Source organism: Streptopelia decaocto (genome assembly GCF_964273445.1).
Source record: "Streptopelia decaocto genome assembly, chromosome: 3".
NCBI lineage: Eukaryota > Metazoa > Chordata > Aves > Columbiformes > Columbidae > Streptopelia > Streptopelia decaocto.
Genome location: NC_138656.1, coordinates 23,890,753 through 23,901,744, shown reverse-complemented (window position 1 = coordinate 23,901,744; position 10,992 = coordinate 23,890,753). Strand labels below are relative to the sequence as shown.

Genomic DNA, 10,992 nt, shown 5'->3' with positions numbered 1-10,992 from the left:
GCATTTGTGCAAGAGAATCATATTACTGGTGCTTAAGCAGTTTTTGCTTTTTTAAATCTTAATCCATCTTAAACCAGTGGAGCAGAAATATTTAAAAATGTTTCATTTCAAGCAGAGTGCATAATAAATTGCAATAATTGTAATGTGCCATAAATCCCAGAGCCTATGCATTTTGCATTTTATTCAGGATTGAGGTCAGGAAATTTGGAGAAATTTAAAGAAAATGATTCATCAGTCCTTTTGTTCTGTTGGCCAGGGTCCCAGGATTCTTGAGCTGAGCCCAGCTGACAAGCTTTTGAAGATGGCACAATAACAGTCCAGTGATGCCTGACCATGACAGCACAGCCCTCTTAAGCAGGCAAACCAAGAGAAGAAGAGTTGACATTGGAGTGAAAAGGACGGTAGGGACAGCATCTGCATTTTTTGCAAAGGCAAGAGCAACGTTTTTTAGTGCCATGAATCCCCAAGGTTCAGAGCAGGATGTCGAGTATTCAGTGGTGCAGCATGCAGATGGGGAAAAGTCAAATGTACTCCGCAAGCTGCTGAAGAGGGCGAACTCATATGAAGATGCCATGATGCCTTTTCCAGGAGCAACCATAATTTCCCAGCTGTTGAAAAATAACATGAACAAAAATGGTGGCACGGAGCCCAGTTTCCAAGCCAGCGGTCTCTCTAGTACAGGCTCAGAAGTACATCAGGAGGATGTATGCAGCAACTCTTCAAGAGACAGCCCCCAAGAGTGTCTTTCCCCTTTTGGCAGGCCGACTATGAGCCAGTTTGATGTGGATCGGTTATGCGACGAGCACCTGAGAGCTAAACGCGCCCGGGTTGAGAATATAATTCGGGGTATGAGCCATTCCCCCAGCGTGGCATTAAGGGGCAGTGAAAATGAAAGAGAAATAGCTCCGCAGTCTGTGAGTCCCCGAGAAAGTTACAGAGAAAACAAACGCAAGCAAAAGCTGCCACAACAGCAGCAGCAGAGTTTCCAGCAGCTGGTTTCAGCGAGGAAAGAGCAGAAGCGAGAGGAGCGCAGACAGCTGAAGCAGCAGCTGGAGGACATGCAGAAGCAGCTGCGCCAGCTGCAGGAGAAGTTCTACCAGATCTACGACAGCACCGACTCTGAAAATGATGAAGATGGCAACCTGTCTGAAGACAGCATGCGCTCCGAAACCATGGACGCAAGGGCCGGCGACTCCGTTGGCAGGTCAGACAACGAGATGTGCGAGCTGGACCCGGGACAGTTCATCGACCGGGCACGGGCCCTCATCCGGGAGCAGGAGATCGCGGAGAACAAGCCGAAAAGAGAAGGTCCCAAGGAGAAGGAGCAGGGGCCAAATGCCTTCCACCCTGAAGGCAAACATTTGGCTGAGACGCTGAAGCAGGAGCTCAACACCGCCATGTCACAAGTTGTGGACACGGTGGTCAAAGTTTTCTCGTCCAAGCCCTCCCGCCAGCTTCCTCAGGTCTTCCCACCTCTCCAGATCCCACAGGCGAGGTTCGCCGTCAATGGGGAGAACCACAACTTCCACACGGCCAACCAGCGCCTTCAGTGCTTTGGGGACGTCATCATTCCCAACCCCCTCGACACCTTCGGCAGCGTCCCCATGCCTGGCGCCACCGACCAAACTGAGGCGCTGCCCCTCGTCGTCCGCAAAAACTCCTCCGACCAGTCCGCCTCAGCCCCGCCGGCCGGCGGCCATCATGCCTCCCTGCACCAGTCCCCGCTCTCGGCCACCGCCGGCTTCTCCACCTCCTCCTTCCGCCACCCCTTCCCACTGCCCCTCATGGCCTACCCCTTCCAGAGCCCCCTGGGCGCCCCGTCGGCCTCCTTCCCGGGGAAAGAGCGCGCCTCCCCCGAATCCCTTGACCTGACCCGGGAGACCACCAGCCTGAGGACCAAGATGTCATCGCACCACATGAACCACCACCCCTGCTCGCCAGCTCACCCCCCCAGCGCTGCCGAGGGCCTCTCCTTGTCCCTCATAAAGTCCGAGTGCGGCGACCTGCAAGACATGTCCGAAATCTCGCCCTACTCGGGAAGTGCAATATCCTTTTCAAAAGATGAGTGATGACCTGGCAGCGGCCGGCGAGAGAGGACTAGGGGCCATGTCCGTGACCCAGGGTGTTCCTGGGAGGGCGGGCGGGGGGCTTGGCGAGGCCAAATGCAACACCGGGTGTTAGCTGATAGCACTCCTTCAGCAACAGCGTTTGCATAAAATACCCACCTGCCCTCCCTAACCCTTTTAGACCATCCCGTGGGGTCAGAAACTGAGGCAAGCCCATGACCACAGGGCCAGTGGGTTTCCCTGGGCCAGCAGGTCCTTCCCCAGGCAGGGAGGTGATGGAGGGGCCATCACCCTTGGCTAAAAACCATTCAAGCCATGGCCACCTCCTTTCCCTCCCCTGCCAGGTCAACTTGTAACTTGCGTTAATGGTGTCATGGCTGGGGCTCTCAGAGAGCCACGGTGTGGTCATTGTGAGCCTTCAGCTCTCAAGCACGTAAGAGAAACGAAGCACAAAAGACACAGGTACTGATATATTCAGGCTGCATCAAGTTCTTTCCCCCACCCAGAGGTCTGTTCCTCAGCCCTTGTGCAGCTGCCTGCTATGCATGATTAACCTCTGTTCAGCCATACACAGAAATCTTTTGTCCTAACATACACAAAGCAAATTATTTTGGAAAGCTAGAGAGAACAATTAAATATAAAACTTCAGCTGTATTAAATTTACAGGACGCTTCCCCTGCTTTAAAAAAAAAAAAAAAAAAAAAAAAGAGGAAGATAATAAAATCTCTTTTTAGCTCAATAGCAGGCTTTAGCTACAGGAAAAAAATACACCTCTGTCTTGATTTAGGAATATCCAGACATAGTAATGATTTTTTTTTTTTTCCCTTGGAAACTAGTACTAGATTTTTTTTTTCTTCTCTTTTAGCAATAACACTTCCTGCTCCTTGCATCTTCTCCCCTAATGTGCCTTTTGGTCAAAAGATTTTTTTTCCAAATAGACTTGTATTAAAAGTGAACAACATAGCATGCCTGCCCGATGCTGAAATTGAGGATTTTGAATGAAGGGTAGATTGACTTTTTATCCCAGCTCTAAGACCCCAGCAGAAGGCAGCAGCACAAGCACAGAGCCTTAGATGCAGCTAATTTCGTTCCCCAGCTGATGAAAGTAATTGCGACTGAATAGTTCTGCTCCTCCCTGAGTAATGGTGGTCATGTTGAGGAACTTGTCCCCTTTCCGGGGATATCACGAGAGGGTGGATGCATGAGGCTGTGCTCCATCACTGGGTGTTTTCTAGGCGGTTAATAACCATTGTGGTTTCAGATAAATTTAACTACATTTTATGATGATGTGTTAAATCCTCAGGATGGTGCTGGCAGGGCTCGAAACCTGTGGGCCCCGTGGACTTCCCATCCCTCCCATGTCAGTGGGCACCACTGGGATGAAAACAGGTGGTGCAGGTCCAGAGCCCGTTACCACCAGTCTTTGATCTAACTTAGGGCAAGCCTGAGTCAAGAATTGATGCTCTCTGACCTGTATGAATAGTCCCATTTCTATAGGGGGAAGGGTTCCCAATTGGAAAGCACCTTCTGTTGGTGCTTTCAAGAGCCAGCTGGTAGCAAACATGATGTTTGAGGGACCTCTTTGCCAAAACAGGATCTCTCGCTGCGTCGGTAGCAGGGAAGTCTTCACCTTGCCGTATATGCTGTCTGGCAAAATGGAGGAGTCAGTCTAACACCAGCATTGCTCGCAGTTACTGCCAGTTACTTTTGGAGATCCAAACCAAAAATCTTTCTTGCATATTGAAATGCAAGCTGTGATGCTTGGAAAGCGGTCCTGAGGTCAGCAGGAGCAGCAACTGAGGGAAAGACTCAGGCCAGAGCAATTAAGTAATTTCTACCAAACAGCACAGTAGCATACTAATTGTTTTTGTATAAAAGTAGTTCTCCTACCCTGTGCGAGGAGTGAGCAGAGGTGACAAATGCCAAGTGTGTGAACTAGGAGTAGTTCTAGGGCTGCACGTGATCCTCTCCACTCATGCAGCATCTTCTCCCTCGTCCCTGCCGTGTCTCCCCATTTCCGTCGCTAACGGATCTTGTTGCTTCTGCCGAAACAGGCATGTAAGAGTCTCCTGCTGCTCCGAGGCTTAGCCAGCAATTCCCTTCCTCCATCCTCACCTCGCTTCTTCCCCTGCCATTGAGAAAGCGCCCTGGCTTTCCCACCCAGGTGCTATTGCAGGCTGCAGCCTGATCTGGGTTTAGATACAGACCTGTTGGGACAAACAGGTTCATTAAATAGCACTTCTACACAACATGTACCCTGGTATACGGCTTTGCTGTGGGGATGGGTGTTTTTTTCTAGCAGCAGCTTGTTTGTCCAGGTAGCTTACAGTTTCCAGGGAAAGGCGCAGTATGAAGAAGCGTGGTTGGTTTGTGGCCGATTGTGTTGTGGCACTTTTATTTGATATGGTTGAATGTGCTCATATAGGGAATATACTTCTCAAGAGAAGCAAATCTTTCTTCCCTGTAGAAAGCAATATCTGTTTTCCTGGACAATACAGCCAGGTTGAGACCATAAGACTAGCAGATACAGCCAAGTTCAGGTTTTAGTAGTAAGCTAAAACACTGAACTAACCTGTTGGTTTGGTTTGGTTTTTGTTGTTGTTGTTTTTTAACCAGCACCCATAGAATATATCTGATGGTTCTTTGCTGAATTGCAGAAGGAAATGGTTAATGTTTGTGTATGTGGCTAAACAAGATAAGATGCACCTGCAGCATGAATTCCCATCTTAGTCATGAATGCAGTCTGTATCTTTGCAAACTAATCTGTTTAATCAAATATTAAGTTTTATTCAAATTCCAAAAGAAACAGACAGCAAATCGTTTTTCTGCATGGTCTTCCTTTGTCATGCATCCTCTTTGCATCTCAAGAAAAATAGCCTTGTTCAGTCCCAAAACATTTGCATAGATCAAAATTGAAGCATAACAGTAGTTTGTGTGCTGTTAAAACATCTGTAAAGGTGAAAAAGTTTAGCATGCTCTCCCTGGCAGGAGGGCTTTAAAACATTAGTGAAACTTTCTACAATTTTATTTATTTTTAAACAGAATTCCAATCCAACTGGAATGGGTTTCACAGTCCCAATATGTGAAAGCTATAATTAGTGAATTACAACATTTTGAAATGAGGAGTTATTACATCTGACTAGAATTAAACTAATTAAACTTAAAAAAAAATTATGAGTGTACAGCAAGCTGGATAACTCCGTGCTGTTGATAAAACCTGGGCGATGAACAAACATTTTGCAGCCAGCCTGTTGTTTGTAGGGTCTTGAAGATGCTCTGAGATACAGCTGTTTGGAGCTTTGCTGATTAAAAGCACCTGAGGTGTATGTAACCTAAGGAGCAGCTTGGCTTTGCTGGTGCTGATTTTTTACCTGATGCAGCCTATTCTTACCTCTTTTCCTTCAGCTCAATACATGTCTGGGCTACAAAAGCCTGTGAGAGCATTTGTGGGAGCTCAGGCTGAGAGGAACAGGAGTGAAAGATCATTGCTGACAAATAATTTTTGCAAAAGAAGAGCGTTAGCTGGGAGGATTGAAGTGCAAATGAGCGAAATGCTGTGCGATGCCACCCCTGTGCGTCTCCGGTTAAAACACACGAGCGTGTAAATGTTTCGTTCCCAGCCTTTCCGTTCCTGTTTCTTAGCGTTTTGCCTTTTTGCTGCTGCGTTAGGTGAGGCGACGTTGTGCTGTGTAAACGCACAACGCTGGGACTCTCAGGTTGTTTGAACACCGCTTCAGGTTCAGCTGCAGTACACTGTTCCTCTGATCTTTTATGTTCCCGAGCAGATGTCTTTCATTAATTTATGGATTTATCATCTTTACTTTCTCTCATTTTTTTTTCCTTTTCTTTTTCTTTTTCTTTTTTTTTTTTTTTTTTTTTACACCTGGCAGCTGGCTCAAGTTTCAGCAGTTATTGTTTTGCATTACCCATAGAATTGAATGTCATCTGTCTTCACAAAGCTATAGCTAAGAGAATTGAGGCGAGCCACACGAGCTGCTGGGACAGAGCTTGTTTGCGTTCCATTCGGCACCCCTCCTCCCTTTACCTCCTTAATATTTATTTGTGCTCGTTTTCTTTCCTGGCCTTGAATGGGGCTTAGCTCGTGTTCGGTACAGCTGTATGTTTACTGAATCTATTTCATCATGAGTCATTGTGCGTGTGTAAGTATCCTGGAAACAGCTAGTGCTTTCTTGGAAGAACAGTTGCTTTTCAGCCCAAGCACTTAAAAAGGAAATTAAGCAATTGGTCAGTTCAGTTTTTTCTGAAATAGCAATGGGTTATCTAATTCTTTGCTCTTAAGTCTGTCATTAACTATTTTTTGCTAGATTATTACAGATCGTATCTTTTATCAGAGTAAAGCGTTAACCTTAGGATCAAGATATACAGATTTGTTGCATATTTGATATCGCTTTAAGGCTGCCAAGTGCTTAAGAACAAGTGTAATTTTAATAAAAAATGGATTTCTGGGAATTTGAATCTCAGAACATCTCTTTAATACATGTTTCACTCAGTATCAATGTCCTCTGGCATTAGAGCAGAAAACATTTAAAAATCCTAAATGCAGAAGGAATCCAAATGCTTAGACAACTGTCTAATATGCTTAAATCCAGCAAATATGAGAGCTTTTTTTGAAAGTTTAAGTCCATCTTTGAGCTTACACTGAAAGAGAATATACACCAAACCCAATATTTACATGTTGTCAGCATCAGAGGAATCCCAAATTAAAGAGACTGAGGATTCTTCTCTTTTTTCTTTTTTGTCTGTTACTTATTGGAGCTCCCCTCCAGACCCCCACTTTCCTGAAAGTATCGCATAACAAAATGGATTTCTGGCATAGAAGTTTTGATTTGTCTAAAACTCTTATCACTAAGCAATAGGTGACAGCTTGCTACTATTATTTCACTTACGTATTTTGACAGATGGCACTGCAGAGTGTAATGCTCTTTTAGACTTCTCTATCAGTCTAATGGAGGTAACTGGAGGTTCTTTCAACTCTTCTCTTGGCACAAGAAGTATGTCAGTCATAAATTATCTTCTTTGTAATCATTAAGCATCTAAAACAAAATGCAAGTTCAGCTGAGCCATTTTCCATGTACTTCCAGATAATAAGAGGTTTTTAAACTAATATTGTCAAGGACTTTTATTTTTGCATGCTACATTTCTCCAATCTAAAAATGAACCTTGTAACCGAAATAAAGGGAGAGGGTTTCAGTAGATTTCACAAATTAGAGGAAAAGGATTCTGCTGAAAAAGCCCAGCTAATCATCAGTAGCCTGCTGATAAAAATCAGTCTGGGTTTCCCGTCTCGAGGCCTGGAATGAGATGTTCTGTGCTGACGTGCGCCCAGCCGTAAGGTGGGAGAGGCACCTTGGCTGCAGCGCATCTGTCGACTTGGTTGACCTTCCCCCCCACTATAAGGTGTGAACCGAGTGAAATTTTCAACAATTGTGTTTAGGAGAAACAGTCCTTAGAGAAGCTTCTGGGAAGGACCCTTAATTGACCTTGTGGGGGCCACATTGATTTTCTCCACGTGCATCTTCATTTCTGATAAATTATAAAGCCATTAATTTGCTGAGGAAATGGCAGGGCCAGCCTGCGGCACAGATGTGACCAGAGCCATCCTAGCACGCAGCACACAAAAGAGAGCCAAGAAGCTGGGAGAAAAATCAGCAAGCCGAGATTGTTATGGTTAGCTTCACATTCCCTTGGGAACTCTTTTCGTTGCTTCTGTTTACAGATCTAAAAGGTAATGATGTTTCCAGGATAAATAGGCTGCCTTATAGGGTAAGTGGCCATTTATTGATCTGCTAGCCCACATTTATTGATTGGTTAGCCCCAAATACAGCTTCGTTCTCCGAGGAGTTAACTGTGTAAATCAGGAGGCGACAAGTTTGTGGCGGGGGGATTGAGTGGCAGAGGGGCTCTGCCTGGTATGAATTTCGCTTTGATTTGCAAGGCAGCCACTGGAGCAAAGCAACCGCCAGATTAGAGAGAGTTACTCAAGACGTTAAAATTTATCGACACGAATGAAACAGGTGAAACGTGCTGCCTGTATAAAACATCGCTCAAAATGATGAAGCACCTTCCATTGTCTTGCATGCATTAGCTTTATTTCGTGCAAGTGGTACAATACCGAGAGAAAAGGAAACTTTAGCTGGAATTGCAAAGGAGAGGGAGAAAAAGCTTCCGATAAGTTTTCTGCGGCACATGCTTCATGCATTTGTTTCCTTAGCAACAAGTGAACATACATATGGTACACAAGCTGTAAACTTGCAAGATTCCCAAGTCCCAGCACCAAAACTGGTAGGAAATACAAGGTTTAAGTTACGTGGCCTCATGCCTCTCCTTTAGCTATCTTACAGAAAATGACAGTGCAACAATTTAAGTGTTAATATTTTCTCCTGTAGTCTGGGGGACTGGAGAGTATTTAAGGGGGAACTTCGCTAGCTCTGTATGTTCAGAAACAGTGTTCTCAAGAACAGCATTTTCCTTTACTAATTCAATCCTACATGCAGGAAGGCTTGTCACCGAATCACTTGAAAAAGGCCAAGCTCATGTTCTTTTACACCCGGTACCCAAGTTCCAATATGCTGAAAACCTACTTCTCAGATGTAAAGGTAAGAAAATTTCTTTCCCCCCCACCCCTTCTTACTGCATGCTATAGTTGCTCATGAAGAGGTATTATGTTATCGTATTAGAGATTAATAATATTTCTGGGTACACAAAGGTTACAGCTGACTTTATTCACTTGTTCTTCCTGTTGAGGTGTACCCTGCTTGCGCCTAGATGAGGAAAGCAGAGGTTGAAGGATTTTAAATTAAAAATTAAAAAATCACTGAATTGTCAGAGCAAAGTAAGAATAATTATTACAGTAAATGAAACAGTTTTCATTATACATATCCTATTAAAAAATGAGATTTCTGTGGTGGTAGAAATGTACTTCCAAGAACATTTTGGAGCAGTTCTCAAGTGCTCCCTTATTGTTTCATTTCGGTTGGTTTCCTCATATTTGTGCTTACATAAGCAGAGTGTAGAATCCCTTTCTTTCTGTCAAAAAGAAACAGTACATTGAAATTCTCCATGCAGAAGCTGCTTAAAAACAAAAGTGATGATTGTCTCTTATTTACAACTTAATTTGTTGTTGATGCAGAGTACACTGAGCATAAGGAGGATGAATAAAGTGACAGATTCAGGCCACATTATTCAAATGAGGATATGAAAGCTGTCGACATACAGCTGCATCCTCCCTCATTCTACAGAATATTAGGACCTCCTGATTTTTTTTCTAAAAGTAATTGTTCCTTCACATCAACTTGATTTTGTGTTAATCATCTAAGTTTTTTTTAAAAAAAATAGATTGGGTTTTAATGATTATAATGGCATACATGGTGTCATTATCTAAGTAACTTTATAAACATTACATTAGCTTAAATTAGTTTGTTACATTCCCCTCTCCCGAACAAATTACAGAAATCCTGCTTTTAATCATTTTTGGGTTATGGGGTTTTTCTGGTCTTGGTGGAAGGTTACTCCACAGGTTTGTGAACTTGGCCCAATTTCTGCTGATCAGTTCTCTTTGGTCAAGTTTCTTGGCAGTTCTTCCAGCTATTTTTTTTTCATTGAACGTCGCATGCACTTGCACGTCTCAATACGCTCCTGCCCCTCACAGCCGTGCCCTTGGAGGTTCCTCTTATTCAATGCCGTGCGCGAAGCGGCTGGCAACAACATTTATAGAAAGGAGGAGGGGAAGTAATACAGGCACTTCCCAGGCTAAATGGCTGGTCAAGAATCATTAAACACACAAAAAAAAGCCGTGAATGGTGCAGCGGGCCAAGTGGAGGGTTTGCTCTCAGAGTGGATCCACCTGGGATGGAAAAATCGGAGGGAGCATTTTGGGCGACGTGGCTCCGAGGAGCCACTGCAGCCAGATGTAGCCCTGGCAGCGTCGCTCGGGAGGCTCTTGCCCTGCTGCTGCCCTGCACAGAGACAGGTACAGTGTGGTAGGGATGGGTTTTCTCCCTGGCATCGCTGCTTTTTTTCCTCTTTTTTTAGAAGATGTGTACTTGCGTGTTTGCACTTGCATGTTTGCACGCACACGGTGACTTTGTCTTCTGACAGAGTTGTGTAATATGCAGAAATTTGCTTTTGTGCCAACTTCCATTTGTATGGCAGCAGGAGAAACCCAAGAAGTGCTGTACAAATCACCAGTGTGGGATGGGGTCATTTGCCCAAAAGCGAATGCAGCCATCTCCCAGGGGACACGTGACAGCCATGCAGAGTCAGTGGCACCACAGAACTGGTGGCATAAATATTAGATACATCCATCTTTTCTTGGGCTTTTCCATACCTCTTAAACGCTTCAAAGTGTTCAGCATTTGTTTGCAATTTCTCCGGCCAAAGGATGCTCCCCCTTTCCGCCACGTGCGGCCCCATTAGCTTCACCGCTCCTACTTATGGAAACGAAAGGACATAATTTTGCCTAAACGGAGCCAGAACGTCCTTGTGGTTTAAGCAGGTGTCTCCCACTGGTGCCGATGTGGACTGCTGCTTGCTGCCGGAACGCTCTCGCCCGTGAGTTGAGAACACATATGTAAATAGGTGCCCTAATGAGACGTTCCCATGTGCTGCGCTGGCCAAATGTTTGGCTCTGAAGATCGTGGCTGTATTAATAAAGATGTATGCGTAACGTGTAATACTTGAAGCAATCGTATTTAATTTCATTACTAATTGCCCTTAAAAATGAAAAGAAACTGTATTAACGCGGTGATTTATTTCAGAAATTTAAATAGGAGAATAAAGCTTGGGAACAATTTGAATATCAGGGCCAGGCCCTCAGGGAAAGTAAATGTGTGTAGCTGTGCTGAAACCAAGGAAGCCGTGCTGATTTACACCAGTTAAATATTGGTGCTTTTCTTTTTTCTTCCCC

General features: G+C 44.7%; 1 protein-coding gene across 1 annotated transcript in view; it reads left to right on the top strand.

Annotated features, from left to right (window-relative positions):
* Window positions 1–323: 323 nt before the first annotated feature.
* PROX1 (prospero homeobox 1) overlaps window positions 324–10,992 on the top strand; it is a gene marked incomplete at its 5' end in the record, with an annotated part of 36,548 nt that continues 25,879 nt past the window's right edge. Inside the window, 2 exons of the mRNA XM_082048486.1 lie at window positions 324–2,040; window positions 8,544–8,683. Coding sequence (XP_081904612.1) covers window positions 324–2,040; window positions 8,544–8,683 — 1,857 coding nt within the window. The remainder of the gene's footprint in view (window positions 2,041–8,543; window positions 8,684–10,992) is intronic.